General features: G+C 39.2%; 3 protein-coding genes and 1 pseudogene across 5 annotated transcripts in view; 2 read left to right on the top strand and 2 right to left on the bottom strand.

Moving 5' to 3' along the window:
- LOC138000588 (uncharacterized) overlaps nucleotides 1–9,743 on the bottom strand; it is a 37,770-nt gene extending 28,027 nt beyond the window's left edge. Inside the window, exons 1-5 of one of the 3 annotated variants that reach the window (XM_068847115.1) lie at nucleotides 9,638–9,743; nucleotides 8,633–8,698; nucleotides 5,158–5,406; nucleotides 3,381–3,533; nucleotides 615–764 (exon numbers count right to left, since the gene is read on the bottom strand). In XM_068847115.1, coding sequence (XP_068703216.1) covers nucleotides 615–764; nucleotides 3,381–3,533; nucleotides 5,158–5,406; nucleotides 8,633–8,674 — 594 coding nt within the window. In that variant the 5' untranslated portion in view covers nucleotides 8,675–8,698; nucleotides 9,638–9,743. Of the gene's footprint in view, nucleotides 1–614; nucleotides 765–3,380; nucleotides 3,534–5,157; nucleotides 5,407–8,632; nucleotides 8,699–9,307; nucleotides 9,466–9,637 lie in introns of those variants that run through there. The other 2 variants (XM_068847117.1, XM_068847116.1) reach the window with 2 other exon arrangements.
- Nucleotides 2,235–2,941, top strand: LOC137999377 (uncharacterized; annotated as a pseudogene).
- A 31-nt stretch (nucleotides 9,744–9,774) lies between the features above and the next one.
- LOC138000589 (uncharacterized) lies at nucleotides 9,775–15,351 on the top strand. The gene is made up of 3 exons (XM_068847118.1): nucleotides 9,775–9,912; nucleotides 12,906–13,140; nucleotides 14,182–15,351. The coding sequence occupies exons 2-3, from the start codon at nucleotides 12,906–12,908 to the stop codon at nucleotides 14,871–14,873; spliced, it is 927 nt and encodes a 308-aa protein (XP_068703219.1). The 5' UTR covers nucleotides 9,775–9,912; the 3' UTR covers nucleotides 14,874–15,351.
- A 3,545-nt stretch (nucleotides 15,352–18,896) lies between these two features.
- Nucleotides 18,897–20,000, bottom strand: part of LOC138000587 (uncharacterized) — a 33,745-nt gene continuing 32,641 nt past the window's right edge. Inside the window, exon 14 of the mRNA XM_068847114.1 lies at nucleotides 18,897–20,000. This exon is cut by the window's right edge and continues 1,425 nt beyond it. The gene's annotated coding sequence lies outside the window, so the exon portion shown is untranslated.

Raw genomic sequence — 20,000 nt, 5'->3', positions numbered from 1 at the left:
TGCACATAAGAGATTTCTTGTGTTCAATGCATTTTGCAAAGGACAAATTTAAAGTACATTCTTGTCATATAGATTAAAGCAACATTGATTTTAAACATGGTACATGTGTTGCATTTTTGTTGTAGGATTTATACACCATACTTGTTGCACATAATTATTACGGAGCTTTAAATAATAAGCACGAGTCTAAGTTTTTAAACCAAGGATGAAAATCAGAAGTAAACATTCTGCATTCCAGAACAGTCATCTCTTCAAGATTTTTAAACTACATATAATCGTCTCTCGCACAAAAAAAAAGTGCAGTACCAGTACTTATAACTATATAAATATGATAACTAGTGTCAAGATAAGTTTAAAAGGAAAACAGCTCACTTCTGTTTGCCTAATTATAATCTTCCTTTTATACAATTTCATTCCCGAATTTGGTTCTTTGGTTGTCTCTAATCTCTTCTGTTCACTTCAGCATTGTAGGCCAGATTGCCACATTTCTTTTTCTTTAATCTACTTTGTTGTCAAAAAGGGCATTCCACGTAAATGCCATTGTTGGGGCGTCTTGTTCTAAAGATAGGAAACAATTTAAGCGACTGTGTTTCCCTACAAAGAAAAACACTCACCAATGCCACAGAATCAGTGTAGAGACCAGGCAAAACAACACCGTGTAGATGAAGAATATTCTCATGGTTCAAAGACGATGACATCTTAGCTTCATGGATGAAGTGTTTCCTTTGAGCAAGAGATCTGTCATACCTCAAGCACACTTTGACCTGTGCCAAACGTTACATGTAAAAATCAGTAGAAAACTACAGCTCTAAATAAACAATGAATTCAGGGCTAAAAACACAGAACACTGTAATTTAGGGTGAAGAATTTCAGCTTGCAGAGCTGTACTCTTGCAGCATGCTGTAACTCCTGGCAGCTAACTTTTGCCTCCATGTGAAAAGGAAAAAAAATTCAAAAAGTAGCTGCTGGGCACTTACAGCATTGCCACAAAGCTGAAAAAAAATCAAATGAATCGCTCAGTAACTAGATTTCTACATGTAGATAAAAGTTTGATTCCTGAGGCATTTAGGAGCTTTCACTTACGTATATGTTACACCAAATCATCTAGGTAACACAGCCCCCCCCCTCCCCCCCCCTCCCCTCTACAGCATACAGTCTGTACAAGACAGCCACTGTCACTGTCATGAAACAATCCATCTACACCTCGAAAATGAATTATTACGCTGATCTTATCAATGAAGCCGGTGTCTATAGCAAAGCTCTATTTCGCAATGTCGATCGTCTTTTACACAGAAAGGCAGAGAAATTGCAGCTGCAGCATTAGCAAACAATTTCGCTGAATTCTTCGAAACTAAAATTATTGACATCCAAAATTAAATTAAAGTTCACTTGACTCCTGATCTCTTCTGCACCTTTGACTCACCTTCACTAAAATGCCAACTAATTAATTTTTCACCTACATCTACAGATGAATTGTCTAAGATTGCTCATAAGATTGTCTTAAAATCATGCATCTTAGACCCACTTCCTTCCGCACTGATGAAAGAATACTTTGAAATGTTTCTACCGACACTTTGAAAGATTGTTAACTTATCTCTGGAATCTGGTTATCTGCCTCCTTCTCTTAAAACTGCTGTCCTTACACCTCTACTCAAGAAACCTTCTTTAGATCACGAAATCTTCAAAAATTACAGACCAATCTCAAACCTTACAGTAGTCTCAAAAATCATTGAAAAAGTCGTGGCTGTGTGCTTACATGGGTACTTGCTATTAGTAACCACCTTCACAAGCCACTACAGTCAGCCTACAGGCCTTTTCATAGCTGTGAAACTGCTCTTGTACATGTGCATAATGATGTCATGCGTGCTATTGATAATCGTCAGTGCATTATACTTCTTCTTCTTGATCTGTCTGCTGCCTTTGACACCGTCGCCCACAAAATCCTGCTTAATAGATTAAACTCTAAATTTGGAATCAGCGGAACTGCTCTCAACTGGTTAATGGAAATAAATCACAACCTCGTAACCTCAGTTGTGGAGTACCCCAAGGCTATGTGCTTGGACCTATCCTCTATTTATTGTATACTGCACCATGAGCTGACTTATTGCGACACCATAACTTGCAATTTCACCTCTATGCTGACGATACGCAACTTTACGTTTCCTTTTCAACAAATAATGACCTGGAACTGACTGAAGCTGTTGAACGTATCGAGTTATGATTTGGACAAATGGATGAGTATCAACAAACTAAAATTGAATAAAGAAAAAACTGAGTTCCTCTTTATTCACTCAAAATTTAGACTACAGCACTGCTTGCCGTCAATCTGCTTTGGTCAAGACACCGTCCAGCCTTCTCAAACTGCCAGGAATATTGGTGTCACTTTTGACAGTACCACGGCAATGCTGCCTCATATTAATACTGTATGTAAATCAGCATTCTATCACCTTCGTAATCTATCACGTATCAGAAAATTTATATCAACGGAAACTGCCAAAACACGTGTGCATGCCTTTATCTCATCCAAACTTGACCACTGCAACTCCCTTCTGTACAATCTTCCGAAATATGCTGTTAAAAAACTACAGTATGTACAAACGCCGCCGCGCGCTTAATAACATTTTCCTCAAAATTCAACCATATTACTCCTATCTTGAAAGATCTACAATGGTTGCCAATTAATGAATGCATAAAGTTTAAGATTCTAATTCTCACTTTCAAGGCTTTGCATGATTTGTCTCCCTCGTACATACAAGAACTGATAAGTCTCTACTGTCCTTCAAGAACCCTCCGCTCATCTACATCGCTCTGTCTTAACCCTACCAGCTATAATTTGAAGTCTTATGAATCTAGAGCTTTCGCAGTTGCCTCGCCACAACTTTGGAACGATCTACCAGAACACATAAAAAACTCTGATAATCTCCAGACTTTCAAAACATGACTTAAAACTTATTTATTCAAGGAGATTTTTGTATAACTTTTGCGTTTATGAATTAATTTTTAATTTTAATTTTTCATGACTTGTAAAGCGCTTAGATCACGTCTGGATAGGTGCTATATAAGAATTATTATTACTATTATTATTATTATTATTATTATTATTACTACAGACAGCACAAGTGATTGGAGGGAAGAGGCAGGAGATGAAAGGGCTCTAGGTCTCACACCACCAGCCCCCTTTCCCAAAACATATCTGCTTCAGAGCTCTTAGCTTTCCGACTGGTAAAATACAGCCTTCAATTCACAAGTACAAGAAATATACAAGTAAATTAACAAATGCTGCATGCCTTGAAGAATAAAACTTGTATACTCTACAATAATACAACTGGTGTACAAATGTCAAGATTTTACTACGTAAACAAAGATGATTATACATGTACCTGTTCTCCATTAGGTTTATTCCACATAGCTTCAAAAACAGATCCTGACAAAGGACCAGACGCAGTCTTTTTCACAACTTGAATTTCATTGACAGAAATAAATGGCACTCCACTGGATTGTAATTGAGCTTTATACGGCAGTTTGCCATGTTTCTGTGGTAAAATGAATTTTTTTTTACAATTTTCTAATTCAAGATAATCAATGTAATTAATATTATTAACATACATGTACCTTAATAAGCCAGTATTCAATAAATTTTATGAAATGCCTTGCTTTTCTGTATTGCAGACCCACCACTGCCAAAAAAACTATCCCTACTTTCTTTGAATTTCGTAAGACAAGTGTAGCTCCTTAGCAACCAACTCATGAAAGTTTGGTTACTCTCAATAAAAATGTTTCCCAGAAGAATGCATAGGCTCTATCAGGATGAACCAAGACTGGCCTAAAACATTCCTTCTTCTCTGCCTATAAATTTCCTGTATTCATATATATAATTATTTTATTACGCTAAAAGCAAGTTATTTAGTACCTAAATAAACTCCTTCAGGTGGCTGGTATGTCGGCCGATAATGTCCGCAGTTGAGAGATCATCCGAAAAATGAGTCTTAGGATCAGAAGCAAAGCTTCTAGGGCAAATGTGAAATTTTGAGGACTCTCTCTCAGCCAAGGACATTGGAAATGGAAATGGAAATGGGATTTGTTTACCCACGGAGCACCTTAAGAGCGCTCAGGAGCTTGTTCAACATGTGTCCTTGCAATCAGGATCGAATTTGGAATTTAGCAGTGTTGGTTTTGGAGGAGAGGGGAAAACCGGAGTCCCCGGAGAAAACCTCTCGGAGCAAGAACAGAACAAACAACAAACTCAACTCAAAATTGATGGCGCACCGGGAATCGAACCCGGGCCAGATTTGGTGGGAGGTGAGTGCTCTCACCACTGCACCAAGACATACTAGCAAGCCAGGAAGGGATTTATTTGTTTAATAACCCTCCCACTAATTTCGTAAAAAGCTTGATGTGATGGTGAACAGTCGCAAGTGACGTAAGAAAGTACATTTGATTGGTTTACTTTAACTTTATTTCTACTGACATTAGATGAAAACTTGACAAGCTGTCATGTGAAATAAACTCTAGACTTGCAAAACAAACTCAAAGACAAGAGGTTTTCAGCTTTACACTGGTTCGTGTTTTGTCATCCCATTTTTCAAAACTTTACTAGAAAAAAGATTGTGTTGTTATCAAGCAAAAAAAAATCAAATCATTTTAATTGTCACTACAAGAGCTAAACGTCTGAAGCACTTGAAGGATTCATGTTGACGGTGGACTGTTGCTAAAAGTTAGATGAGTTACAGTGTATTAATTATTTATTTTATAAAATGAATAAAATGTTTTCATACGACTGAAAGTCTACTTGTAAGTTAATTCACCTTCAAAGAAGTTGACAGCACACCTTGCTGACTATTTTTTACTCTCTGCAACAGGATTTGTGACCAGCTCTTTAATGTCAGTATCACTTGACACTACAAAATGAGCTTGTTTTTCTTCCAAAAAAAATTAATTAATAAAGATTAAAAGTTGAAAATCTCATGCTGCCTTTCTTGCATTGGCTTTGTTTCTTTTCAACGGAAAAATATTCGCAAGAAATATCAACCCAAATGGGGGTTATTGCATGATAAATGTCCACCACGTGTTGTTAAGTAGTCAGTAAAATTGCATTAAAATTAATGGAAGGGTTACAATTATGATAACTAACAAGATAGAAAAGATCAAAGCACCTACCAACGCTAAAGTTACAAAATTACTTTTTTTTGCTTTAAATGCAAGAAGCTTCAGCTGTCCCTTTGCAAACTGTGGTAAAAGAATAAATCTCTTCAAGGCGTTTTCATCAAGGTTACGCCAATCTTCAAATGTACGAATTCCCAGGTCATAACATAGCACATTGAAACAGTCTACTAGGTTATTTTCTGCCAAAATAACATAAATCTTGTCCAGCTCTGTGAGGTCATCAAGTTGAAGTTGTGAACCAGCCTGGATGAAAAAAAAATATCTTCAACACAGAAATTTCATGGTAGGTAACCATTAACTTTTATGTGCCTTCTTCCTTATTGGCTCCCAAGCTCAAATATTATAGAGGATCATGAGGTTTCACTGATGGAGACACTATTACAACAGGGTTCTCCCTAGTTTTCAGTGCAAGAGGTATGGCACCTTTTCAAACCGGTAAAGCAATTGATTAATGTTGGACGTTCTGCAAAGGATAAGCCACTTCTGAGCATTTGCAGGCGGTAATAAGTGCTCTTTAATCGGTAAATTTTACCGGTTACCGGCTGATAAGGAGAACCCTGTTACAACTGCTGACACTGGGCTTGCCCTTCAAGGAATGCAATGATAACTAAACTCCAATAATGACACTGCGATAGTAAGCTTTTTGCTAAACAGTCCACCATGATAAAATTATTGTCGGATTTTAGAAGACAGTCTCTTACTGGATGGATTTATTCGCCTTCAAATTGAAGTCAAATGGCCCGGATTATTATTATAATAAGCTGTCCTTACTTCTCTTTGTTTTTTTCTAATAAACAACCAAACAATTCAAGAGTCAGTGTCTTTTTCAGTAATAAACAAAAAGCGTTCATTAAGACTACAATCCCAGACAAAAGTCTTGGGACACTTAAGCTAACATGGTTTAATATGAACATTGTGTTGAGGCCCTCGATCTATCATACAGTCCCCCCTCCCCCTTTTCACTGTTGATTGGAATCCGGGTAACATTTAGAAATGCTGCAGTTTGTTTCAACATTGCTTGGAGGAGGGAGAAGGGGCACTTGAGAGGCATTGGAGAATGCAGTTCATAATCCTGGGTGTCCTGTGGTCTCGAGGCTGACCTTTTTGGAGAGTTTTTCATCAATGTGCATGCCTGAGCATCGTAAAGCCGATATCTAAAGACTCTCTCAAGGTTTTCAAAGTAGTGTAGTAAAGTTAAGGAAGGCATGACACTTATTAACGTGACCTGTGGAACTAAAAGTTAGCAAGTAGATCAGTTACTCAGCTGATACAAATCAAAAGTATTGTTGCTTAACCAAAAACGAGAGCAAATATGTTGTTTGTAAATGTGTTGCATATGTTGTAGTTCTTTTTAAACCAGTTCAAGATTTTTGAACCTGTCCATTTTTTTCCAAACCATTTTCATTTTTTATACCACCACCCAGGTTACGATTGCTTAGGGACACTGCCCCCATTTTAGGAATTAGAGTTAAGCTTTCAATTTAGTGTTTGGGTTATGCACTGTCTTATTTGAAACAGTTAGCATTCCAGGAGGTGTACAACTACTGCAGACCACATACTGCAGATTGTCCACAACTAGCGCTGATAAACAGTATTTAACTCTAAGCACCAAGCCAAGGAGCTGGGGAAATTGGTTCATTATAACAAGGGTTCACTATACCGAAAACCTCAAAATAACAAATTTGTGGATAAATGACCAAAATTTTTGGTATAATTAATACTTGTTTTTTAATGGTGCTACCCAGCATTTCAGGATCTGAACATAACCACACACTAGAGCATCAAGCTGTATAGCATGTGTTGTGTTGTGTAGGGGCTCACATACTCAACGTTAAAAGGCAGCAGGGATGTAACAGCAGTGAGAACAGTCGCGAGCCTCCCACCAATGTGGCCTTGGTTTGAATCCCAGATTCGTTTTCAAATTAGATTGAGTTTGTTGGTTCTCCACTCTGCTCCGAGAGGTTTCCTCTGGGTATTCCAGTTTTCCCCTTTCCTCAAAAAACCAACCTACAATTTGATGTGTGTTGATTTTTTAAATTTGATTCCTGTACAGTGTCCCGGCTCCTTATCATCTAATTCAGTGTGTTCGCTACCCTGCGAGCAGTTGGTTTTTCCTACGTTTCCCAAGAGAGAAACCACTGCAAGCAACCGTTAGTTTCTTTGAGTGAGCTGCCGTGAAGTGCCAAGGACGAATAAATTAAATTTGAACTGGTAAAACAAGTTAATAAACTTGTTTTGGCGCTTGCACGAGCGTTCAGCTACGTAACTTCTGCGTTTGGGCGAGCCTGAAGTGTAGGGATTTCCCGCGAAATAAAACGAAGTGATGTCAAATACATCATGTGGGGTGTGACGTACTTCGCACATGCTCGATGGAAAATCAAACGGTTGCTCACAGTGGTTTCTCTCTTGGACAAGCGTAGGAGAAACCAACTGCTCGCAGGGTATGTGTTCGGTTGTTGTTTGATCTTTTCCCCTCCCTTCCACCAGTAAGTATAGACTGGTGGTGCCATTACCATGTCTGCCACCCTGCTGTGTGAGGACATGCACATCCAGCATACCGTGAACACCCGATGATAAGCCACACCTTTTTTTCCAAAAATCATCACAAGAGATTGGGGGTGCAGCTTATCTGCCGGAAAATTTGAAAAAGGTTGCTTCCGGTGTCCAGTTTTCCATCTTCGCGTCCGATCTTTAGAATGCCTGGTTACTAAGCTAAGAACATTCCGGTCACGTTCTTGTTGTAATGGAAAAATATATGGAAAAACTGTGTTGAATAAATTCCTGTCAACAAATACCAGGAAAATATCAATTATATGTCAAAGTTGTTAGAAACAATGTTCATTAGGTATATTAAAGTGCTAAAATTGTGGGTAAGACTTTGAAGTATTTTCTGTTGCAATGTTAATATTGAGTTTACTCGATGAACAGTGGATGAAGAAGACTTCTGAAGACTTGACTTTATATTTCTTTTGATTTCTTTCAGAAAACTGTTTTTCCAAAATTTGAGCTGCCGCTTATCTGCGGGTGCTTACGGTAACTCTCTAAAGCACCTATTTGTAACTACAAGCTCGGAAGGCTGATTATTCAACTCTCGCAATACTGCCACACAATGTATGATTTAAAACACTAACGAGGGAGTACCCATTGTGCAGGGAATTACAATAGTATCATAAAAATTGCCGATAACAGGGGCGGATCCCAATCTCTCTTTCCTCCCTTGTTGTCGAGAAGAGAGGAAAAGAGAGAGACCCTGGGAACGAGGTCGGGGTGCATCCAGGATTTTTTTTAGGAGGGGTGCACCACTAAGAAATGGTGTCAACTGACTGGTGACGTTTTCTTCTTTTTTGTTTGTTTGCAGAATCCCAGTTGTATTAGAAAGCTGCAGGTCTTCTCAGGAAGGAAGGGTGCACACCCCCTGCACCCTCACCCTAGATCCGCCCCTGAATATTATCATACATTCAATACTTACAGTTTGCTCTGCCACTGTCTTGGAAAACAAGGCTTTGAACATGCTTTACAGCAAACTTCACAGGAGCTAATTAAAATACAAAAAAGCAATATATACACCTTATTGATTGGTTTAAGATATAATACATACGGATATTTTGCAAGTTGAGTTAAGTACAATGTCCTTTACTTGATTGGATAAACAAAATGACGAGTGACAAGCGATGACAAGCTAAACGCTCAGGCTTTGCAAAGCGTTTAAAAAAATTATATTTCTTTTCTTGAAAAACTCCAGTTTCATCTGTATTTGCCCTGTTCTAAACCGGTCAAAACAGGGACACAACAGCAAATTACCGTCTTACCATATTTTACGTGTTCTCCTGACCAAATACGGTAAAATGGCATAATGTGGAATAATAAATTATTGAAAAATGTATAGACCCTGGAAATAAATATAAATGATGCATTGAATGGCTGAATGGCTGATGTGTGCAATGAAATGGAGCTAACCAACATGCAACATTCCTTCTTGTCCCTCGTATCATTATTGTGATTTTTTTTCTCTTATTTTAAATTTATATAGGATAAAATATCGGAAATAATAATCGTATAATTTGCAAAGCGCCGCAGAGTCAAAAGACGTCTATTGCCACTGTTATTGTTTTCATAAAACATAGAAGCATAAATCAGTAGCGACCTATTTTGATTTTCAGCACTTGCTCTTACCACCTCCCTCCCGTTTTATCGCTTGCCACGCTGCGAAGGTCATAAGAAAGAGCAAATCGCGATATCCGATTTGGAAAATATTGCCTCCCGAAAATTTTACGTGCGCTGACAAAAATGCAAGCGTAGTATGCCTAAAACACTCTCACATTACGCTCATATAATTAATAAGTAACCAATCAACAAACTCGAAAGCAAATTACGAACCGATCAAACGATATATGTGCACATAAGTCTATTATTAACCTTTTGGGATACATCAAAAACTTCGACAATTATATGATTAGGATGAAGATTCATTTACCTGACTTCTTAGTCTGAGATCTCTGCTACAATTTGATAGCGTGGGTGGCCATAATTTCCGGTTGCTTCCAAACCTACGCAGTATTGAACAGGCGCTCACAAGTCTTGCGTCACATGATCGAATTTGTCCAATCAGGTGTTATGTGCGTGGCCCTACATGCGTCCTGCGAACCTTGATCGTTCTTTCTCAATCTTGAGAGATTTCGCCGGTTGTGTCTTCCTATCGTGACGGAGTGTTGGTAACTTTTGTGGAACACTCACCTTGGAACAGTTAGAGTAAGTTGACTTTGTGATATTTCGTTTTACTTTCTGATCCTTATTTATGTCTAGATCAAACAGTTGGCATAGGGAAAGATGCTTGTTCGCTTCGATATTAGAATTGGCATGGCGTTCACTCGATCGAGCGGCGTCTCTCGCGTTTGTCTCGATTATTTCTCGATCGATGGGCTGTATTCAAGAAATTTAAACCAGCGTTTACCTTTGGTATCTATCGCAGTCGAAGGTTTGAATTTTTCTTCGCGTAACTTCCACTCTTGACCGGCAAAAACGGAAAACGTGAGTGGTCACGTGGCTTATCAACTAGAAGAAACTCTTAAAAAAAGTTTCCTTGTTCTTAGCTTGCTTCGATTGGTTGCAAATAATTCTTGATTTCCTCGTATTTAGTTTGTCGACTTTCTGGTACATTTCAGATTTAAGCTTTTCAAAAATCGTGGCAATTGTTTCACATATTGCATTCCTTCTTGCGATTAATTAATTCCGAGTTATACAATGTCCAGTACAAGTTGCTCGTAAGTGAACAAGATTGCCATGGTATTTGAGGAATTCTGACGCAAGCTCGTGTTGAAATCAATGTAAAACACTTCTTAGTTTGCGGTAAGGAAACAAAAGGAACTCGCTGATCGTTGAAAACTTCAGATGATTTCAATATTATTTGTATTTGAAGCCTATGGCGTAGCTTGCAGAATATCACCAAGTTGATATTACTTTTGTGAAAGCCATTAAATTCCCAGGGAAAATTGTTGAAAATTGAATTTGATACTTCTCTAACCTGAGCTAAATTCTATATAGTTAGCAAGTCCAATAAAACAGCACTTGCGATTTCCTTTAAAATTTTATTTTTGGGGGATAATGTCTTTCTTCACTGACTTCACAGTCCAAGATCGTGGTATTTTGTCATAAAATTGTTTGATTAAGTTAAGAACTGGTAATATATAAATAGCAGCAACTAATTTTCTTTTGTCATGAGTCAATATCACATGACAAGGAAGATTACTTTCTTTTGCATTTTATGATTCCTTCCTCTTGGGTGTAAAAGCACCTGCTACTGACCAAATGTGAGGGTGGTGCTGTTAGCTAGTGCTGATACTGTAGTTTCTTGCTTGTAAGGCGCAGCATTCTTTCTCAAAGAAATTGTTTGTTGGTCCCAAATGTGATCTAAACTCAAGGCGCGTCTTATAGCCGAGTATCTTCTTGCAACCAAACTCGGGCAGGGATGGTTCTTTGATCCTTTGCCACCATTTTGAATGTTAATCTCGTTCCAGTCTTCCCCTTAATGGAATCCCTAAATGGTGGCCCCACACCTACGTTTGTAATAATGGCCTTCAATTCTTAGTGTTGTACAACAAAAAGACCCTCAAGAAAGTACTAATGACAGGATTTAAAGGTGTTTCTCTCAATTCTAGTTGAATTTCCTTCTGCCATTATTCGTACGTGCCAACTCTCCCGGATTATCCGGGAGTCTCCCGGATACGGAACTAATCTCCCAGCCTCCTGTACGGGACATTAAATCTCCCGGATAAAAACGACTCTGAACCTTTCACTAGCCTGTGTACAGACCGCCCTTCCCCTCAAAAAAATTGGAGAGGAACGGTCTGTGATTTACCGTTGATAATCGTGTTCCATACCACATGATTTTTCCTGGAATGTGTGGAAAATGATTTGATTGGTTATTACCCATCAATCATTACATCATTGAAACAACGAGTTTTGATTGGCTTTTATTTTTATTTCTCCACTTCAACACCGTGAGAACCACCGTGAGAGATTTTACGATGAGTTCGTTCTTGTGTACTTTGAGCACGGTACAAAATACGAATAAAAATCTTTTTGATTGTCAAAGAGGTTTTTCTTTTAAAGTACGAGCGGAATTGTTATCTATGGAGTGGTGGAAATCGATTCGACGTACATATCATTTGTAGGAATTGTCAGCGCAAAAGAAACGAAAGCGCTCTTCACGAGGTGATTATAGCACTATTCAAAAGATTGTCCACTCGAAAACGTCTCCCGCTATTACTTACCAGTCAATGTAATCCCAACCAGCCTAGCCATTCTCAAGTACAATCTACAAAGCGTGATGCCATGGAAGATTTGAGAATGTACACACCGAGGAAAATAACAGCTCATCGGCAACGATCTGTGCTGTTTTGAAGATCAGAGCCGTACCTGGTTGGAAGACTTGCAAATACATCCTCTCCTTTAAAGAGTGCTTCTATGCTATAAACCCAAGGTATCTTAAAACTATCGGAGACGCTCTTCGATGCACGTTTGAAATCTACCTCATTGGCCACCATTTTGAGAATTTAGCTCCAAACGAAATATGAGCCACGCAAATTTTGGTCAGCATAGATTGCTAAATAATGTATGCAAAATTATTCCGAAACACGATTACTAACGGTAAATCACAGACCGTTCCTCTCAGATTTTTTTTTTGAGGGGAGGGGCGGTCTGTACACAGGCTACCTTTCACAGACGTTTCTCCATTCTAGATTGCATCACCAAGTTTAAAATAATCGATTTTTTCAAACCCTGAAAAGCCCCTATGGGGAGCAGTCAATTAAGTATGTATGTATGTATGTACCATGTACAAGGGAGTTGTGTAGGGCTGTCAACCCCATTTAACACACTTGTAAACTACAGAAAGACGTTTTTCAGAAGTGTTCTTTTAATATTTTTTTAAGGTGCAGCATTGCCTTGTAGTTCCTTTCGTTTCAGATCACTGATTCATATAAAGTATTAATTTTATTGTAACAGATGTACAATCTGTCTGAATATTGTACATTAGTTACTTTAGATACACTAGACCTATTGTTAGTAACTGAACAATTAAACTGTCTGTGGACTCTTAAAAATGATGTCATTGTGGTGACCTCTAAAATATGGACACCTCCCTAAGACGGACACTTTGGTCTGTTTCTTAGGTGTCCGTTTTAGAGAGGTTCGACTGTACTATGTTAGAGATATAATGATTGATGTTGATGTGTGTCTCACAGATGGCAAAGGTAGCTACCAGTGAGAAGAAGCTCCATTTTGTGGAGAACTTTGCCCTCAGTGGTGCAGCTGCTATTATTTCTAAAACTGCTGCAGCGCCAATTGAGCGAGTGAAGCTTCTTGTTCAGAATCAAGATGAGATGTTGAAGGCTGGGCGCCTGGATACCCCTTACAAGGGAGTCATTGACTGTACTACAAGAACATATCGGTCAGAAGGCTTCGTGGCATTTTGGAGAGGTGAGCTAAAGTGGAAAGAAATCCCTATGAAGGGTTTAAAATTTTAAAACTTTTTCTTGGAAATCGCTGTTTACAGATCATTGTCATGGTTATTGGAACACTTGGTTTCCGAGTTCTTATTAAAATAAAGATGATTATGATGATGGTAACATAGGAATAATTATAGTAATTATAACTCAACCTTGACTGTGTAGCTGGGTGACAAAAAGCATTTGTTATTCACAGTCATGTTCACATAACCTCATTACCATAAAAATTTAACTTAAAGATTTGTTTTGAAAAACAGCTTAATTGATCTTGCCAATGCTTGAGAAATTGGTGGCGTTTGCAACTTTTTCCCAGACCTGCTGGCTGATCAACATTCAGAATTTGGAATTGTCTGTTTCAGGCAATGGTAAATTATAAAACTGAGTGCCAAAAGGAACAGCTCTCTGGGAAGTCTGAGAAAATAATGATAACTAAACTGCATGTACCTTAATTGTTATTTCCCCTTGTGGTAGGAGAAAGCTCTTGCCATTACGTGTTCTTGTAAAGCAAATTCTATCGCTTCTAGTGTTGGGAATCGGCTGAGATTTTATATTTATTTTGATCAATTTTTATATTGATCATCAATATTGTAATCGGAAAATACATCTGTAGTCACAATAAAAACCCTGTGCTTAGGCCTTAGGAGGATTTTAATATTACATGTATTTTAAACATTAACATTAACATTAACATTGGTTTAAGAATGAAACTAACAAAAAAAGGGGGCTTCCGGGGATTTTAACAGCTGTTATAAATACCAAAGAAAGACTAATCACAGGTTTTAGTATATTTTATTTGTCAACAATCATTTGTTAAAACATTTTCCGCAATAATCAATTATTTTGTTCTTGACCTATAATAGATTGTCGGATCACTTAAAATTTACGCTCAGTGATTGATTAATAATTCGTGATCGGGACACAACCAATCTGTTCAGCATAGGTATTGAAGAAGAAGAATTGTTGTATAGGTGTTCTTTTTCGAAATTCGTTAACACTTTGTTTCTATCTTTAGGTAACCTTGCAAACTGCATCCGTTATTTCCCAACCCAAGCCTTGAACTTTGCTTTCAAGGATACGATAAAGGCCCTTTTTAAACCAAAGAAATCAGATACGTATTCTCTCAAGTTTGGCAAGAACATTGCATCTGGCGGAGCTGCTGGAGCCATGTCACTGTTGTTTGTATATTCTCTGGATTACTGCCGAACCAGATTGGCCAATGACGCAAAGGCAGGTTCCAAAGGTGGCGAGAGACAGTTCAATGGTATCGTTGATGTTTACCGTAAGACTCTCAAGTCAGATGGTATTGCTGGTCTTTACAGAGGTTTCGTCATCTCCTGCGTTGGCATTATTGTATACCGAGGCTTCTACTTTGGCCTTTACGACACCCTCAAGCCCCTCTTGTTAGGTGAAGATGCTGGTCTGATTATCTCATTTATCCTGGGATATGGTGTCACTGTTTCTGCTGGTCTCATGTCCTACCCTATTGATACCATCCGTCGACGTATGATGATGACATCTGGAGAGGCTGTCAAGTACAAGGGCTCCATCGATTGTACTGTCCAAATCATGAAGAATGAAGGTTTTATGTCGCTGATGAAGGGTGCTGGAGCTAACATTCTGCGCGGAATGGCAGGTGCTGGTGTTCTTGCTGGATTCGACAAGTTCAAGGAGCTGTATGTCAGCTTCCGCTTTAAGGATGAGTAGATCAGTATGCTGCTGCTTTTGTAGGCACTGAATTTCTAAGTATTATATTTTTCCTATTTTTGCAGCTAGGACAGTAATGTGCCACAAAACAACTCAAATTTTGGGCTCTTCTACAGTACTTTTGTCTCTGTTTGTGCCTTCATTTACAACCTAATGTCATGCAACGTGTAATGTGTTTGGTGTTGTGTGTACAAAGATGAAACCTGTCTCTTGTAATGGAATGGATTTGACTAAATAACTTTTAGTTAAATTAATGAATTCATTCAAACATATCATTCAATAATCCCTGCTAATCCCAGGGTCTTTTGTGACGTAATTTTAAGAGAAAACCATGGTACTCTGGTGATGGAGTGCTTGCCCTTTGATCAAAAGGCAGGGTCCTGGAGCCTTTCACGGGCTGTTATGTCAAGGAAAAGAAAGTTGTAACTGGTTAGAATCAGTTTTTGGTGAAAGAATAAATGAGATGTTGCGTACCATAGTCATATGTGTGAATCTCAAATTCCCACTACACTAATAAGCAAGAAATTACGTAACCAAGCTTTTCAGTTTATCATCCAGTAGCCGTGTTAGTTGGCATGCCACTCTAAGCTAAAAAGCCAACTCAAAAATCGTATATTATTAACCACACCCGATTGGTGCCAGCTTCCTGAAGATTTGGCTCCGTGTTGTACGTACATCCAATTCCAATATGAAAACATGCACTCTCGAACTTTAATTGAACGAGTACAAAGATCGAGGTGCTACCGTACAAAGGTAGGTGCTCTGAAACAACTTTCCAATATTTTTTCTCTCGTCTAACCGTTTGTGTTAAGCTGGTTGGGGTTCCCACGTTCGCTTTTGCGTCCTCTCAAAAGAATGAATGCCGCTGACATTTCTAGAGTTGTCTCCTCACTGGTACGATTTTTCGATGTCTTGGCGGCGTAAAAACTTTTCAGTCTCTTTTTTGTCTCACCTCATTTTTTCGCGCGACCAAAACATCGAACGGAGGAAAAACAACGGATAAATTAATATAACTTAAAATTTACGCTCAGTGATTGATTAATAATTCGTGATCGGGACACAACCAATCTGTTCAGCATAGGTATTGAAGAAGAAGAATTGTTGTATAGGTGTTCTTTTTCGCTCATTGCGACGCTTTTGCGGCTTTCCGTGTTTTGCACCGATCAAATCGAAACTTTAACACCCCCTTCCCCCCCCCCCCCCCTTTCCGGAAGGTGTGAAATTGGACCTTTGTCACGGTGGCGTGAGGAAAATTGAACCGGAACCTGGAAGTGCCAGCTTTCAAATTATTTTTCGGGCGCCGAAGTCGCTAACAGGTTAAACACGTGTTTGGACGAGATGGAAGAGTTTCTTTTTTTGAGGAAGAGATATAGCATTTGTGAGCGATTGGCTTACAAAAAAAAAGTCTTAAAAAGTTGCCCTTAAAGGAAGGTCTTCAAAGGAATTTTGGCTGCGTAATAGAGGTTTTGCACGGCAGCCATGTTGTGTGGCAGGAACAATTATAATGTTTTGCATTAGAAAGAACATTTGTTCCCATAGGAAACAGAATCTAATTTTCCTGCCATGCAACATGGCTGCCGTGCAAAACTTCTATTGGTCTTTGTCATACCTTAGAGTGAATACAATATGGTACGTTTTCACACCCCCATGTCATTGTAAACCTGTACGTTTCTGTTACAGGTAATCAACCGACACTGAACAATTTAAAATACATACAGTCGTAAACGCCCTAGGCTCTGTTGTTAATAAGTATACAGTACCCTCGCAATCGTTAAACAACCTTGCTTCTTGACATTGCCCGACTTAATTAATTCAATTTCAAGTGACTTTAAAAGTTTCAATATTAAGTTGGGTTTTTGTAGTTGCTAAAGTCTGGTAAAACGACATCATCATATAAAGGGTAACGAAACATGTTTTCGCATGTTTATACACGAGATTTATTAAAGACGACAGGAGCCGATGACGATCGTCCTTTAGTAGTCCTTTTGACAGACAAATCCGACGATAGGGTAGGGCATTTGAGCACCATTTTGGCCCGAGGGGCGGGAATTTCGACTATCCAATCTTCAAAAGTTCAAATTCCCGGGGTTTGTCAGGTGGGGGAAGGGGATGTTGAAGTTTCGAGTTGATCGGCGCATTTCCTTGGTTTAAGGAACGACCACGAGTTGTCATGTTAAGGGTGGAGTGGTTCGGAAGGTTGAAATGGTGCGCAAACTAAACTAACTTCTGTCACTTCCTATATAACGTCAATCAACTACAATTCGTCAATTTGCTCCGATGAAGGGCTAACGTTCGAAACGTTAGCCAATTCGGTCTTTCACTGTGGCAACTCGACCTTTTCGATTAACTCGGTTAATGATACAAAACTGAGTTTATGAACTTGATTGATAGGGTAAATTGACCAAAGTAAAGAAATTTGAAAGTTGACGTTTGGAGAGTTAACCCTTCGCTCTCACGTTGTTCAATTGACCATTTTCGAATTCTCACGGCTGGACTGGATCTATCATGGAATGGAGGCTAATGCGGGCAAGTCTATTCAAATGCAAATTAATTTGCCCGCATTGGCCTCCATTTCATGCTAGATCCAGTCCAACCGTTAGAATACGAAACTGGCCTATTTACTCTACCAATCCAGTTGAAAACCCCATTTCTGTGTTTCACTTCCCTACCAACACAGCACCACACAGGGGCGGATGACGGGGGAGGGTGTAGGGATTGCACACCCCCAAGATGACCTACGGCTTTCTAATACAACTGGCATTGTGCAAAAAAAAACCGTCAACAGTGAGCTACGCCTTGCCATAGTGGTGCACCCAACCATAGAGCAATCCTGGATCCGCCCCTTCTACAGTTTCTTTAGAAACTAAACCTCCTTTATTATTGCACTCTTACGCCATTTTGCCATATTTGGTCAAAAGAACGTGCAAAATGTGAGACGGTTTAGAACAGAGCAGATACGGACGGAACGAGAGTTTCGCAATGAAAGAAATTGTTTTCAACATGATGCAAAGACTGAGAATGTAGAGAATTTGGTTTGTGATCGCTTGTCACTCGTCATTTCGTTTATCCAGTCAAATACGGACATTTGGCTGGCGTTGTGCTGGTTACATCGTTCGCACGCGCCCTAAAGGACCGATGATGCTTTCTTTTAAGACACTCTTACCAAATAAAATTGAAGCAAAATAACACATTTTTGTAGTAGAATAATAAATCTCTTATTTGATGGTTTAACATATATTATTAAATTCTCAACCTCGGATAATGCAATTCTCGTGCTCTGATTGGTTCACTCAATCTCGGTTATCAGCTCATATACCTTAGTTTGACCTTATATGGTAAATGATTGATCTAAGTGTTGCCAAGCTAAAAGATTTTTCGCCGGAAAGCGAAATTTCTCTCTGAAGAAACCAAAAAAAAAGTTTTTCTGGACAGCTGGGTTAAATTCCGACGTTTAGAAGTACGTGAAAAGGTAAGAAATGTTTTTGTGACGAGCCTGCGTCTGTCTGACCACAAGGTGTTACACGACATCGCATCGGTTCTCATCAAGTTTTTTCGATTTCGCTCGGATTTGCTCGCTTTTTTCGCTCGCATTTCGTACTTTCTAAACTTTTGGAGTTTAAAGGAATTTAATAAAACAATTATTCCATTCGCGCTTGTTGGATATGAGACTGGTTATAGCCAACGCGGCGCTACGCGCCTCGTTGGCTATTTACCATCTCATATCCAACGCGCGCTCATGGAATAATTGTTAAATACTCGCGGACAATTTGCTTATTGCTCGTATACTACGCAACTCGCAAAATACCCGCGGGTATTATATGTTAAACCATCGAATAAGATGCATTTATCCATTTTGGGATAAAACCAAACTTTCCTGATTTACTCTCGGATCCCTCCGACGTAGTACCATAGCTTCTTTTGACTAACCGAAGGTTTACCAGAAACGGACAGGCGACCTCACGTCACTTTGTCCAATATTACACGCAAATGGCCTCGAAAACAAAATGGTGTTTGCATCAGAAAGAGAAATATTAGAATCGTTTATTCAAATTCCCCAAGTACAGCCATTTATCATACCCTTCATTCAAACACGATCAGGCTAAAAGCAAAATGCTCTCGTGGGGTCGTCTTAAATAATTGTGGCACACATGAAGTTTGAAAACAAAGGTAAGCGGTCCTGAACTTCATTTCTTTCGGATACAAACGATTTCTTTGAAAAGAAAAATGTAAGCCTGGTTTAGATTGTAAACTTTGATTTGCGTTAAATTATTAATTTAATTTACAGTGTCCCCGATTAGTGCTCAACAGCGCTAGAAGATTAGACACTTAAATAAAGTTCCTTTACTTTCCTTTCCTTTTAATTTCATTTCCTGCGATGTGATTTAAAAAACTTGTGCCAATTTCCCACTGTAGAAGAGAAACTATAATTCCTAATTTCTCTTTCGCGTCCCAACTGTTATCTCAATGTTTTGCAGGAGACAGAGAAGAAATGCAGTAGCTTTCCAGACGTGGTGTACGATCGGGTAACGAGACAGTGATACAACAGAAACAATGCATCTAGCCCTGATAACAAAAGAGGGACCGATGAAAACAGCAGTCTGAAATAGGTACAGAATTACTCGACTTCAACTTCTTTTAGGCCGCTATTTCGTGCAAACTTAATATTCTGGAAAGTGACTTGAAGATAGAAATGGGGCGTTTTTCTATCAATTCTAATCTCGCTCAACGCGAACGGTGAACCCCCCAATGTACGGGTGCAATTTGTCGTCCTGGGGCGTCTCTCCAGGGAGCAGGGGTGGCGCAGTGGTGAGAGCACTCGCCTTCCACCACCGAGGCCCGGATCGATTCCCGGATTCGATGCCATATGTGGGTTGATGTAATGAGCCAGTGAAGGGGACGATAAGATAGTTCCTTGAACACGTACGAAAGAAAAACAGAAGAATTAAAGCCCAAGGCTAAATTGAACCTACGACGTCCCTAACACCAACCGCAAGGGCGTATCTAGGGGGAGGGTGCAGGAGGTGCGCATCCCCTTCCTCCCCCCCCCCTCCTGAAATGAACTGCGGCTTTCACCCACCCCCAAGAAAAACCTGGATCTGCCCCTGTGTCGTATGTCTTGTTGTCCTC

The sequence above is a fragment of the Montipora foliosa genome, chromosome 4 (genome assembly GCF_036669935.1).
Source record: "Montipora foliosa isolate CH-2021 chromosome 4, ASM3666993v2, whole genome shotgun sequence".
Classification (NCBI taxonomy): domain Eukaryota; kingdom Metazoa; phylum Cnidaria; class Anthozoa; order Scleractinia; family Acroporidae; genus Montipora; species Montipora foliosa.
Note: the sequence above shows the minus strand (reverse complement) of the source record. Positions and strands in the feature narration are given on the sequence as shown.

What these genes read in the sequence shown, in the direction of transcription:
- LOC138000589 (XM_068847118.1), top strand. Translation starts at nt 12,906, where the DNA reads ATGGCAAAGGTAGCTACCAGTGAGAAGAAGCTCCATTTTGTGGAGAAC. An exon ending in CTTCGTGGCATTTTGGAGAG is followed by an intron (nt 13,141 to 14,181) that starts GTGAGCTAAAGT and finishes TTCTATCTTTAG; the next exon opens with GTAACCTTGCAAACTGCATC.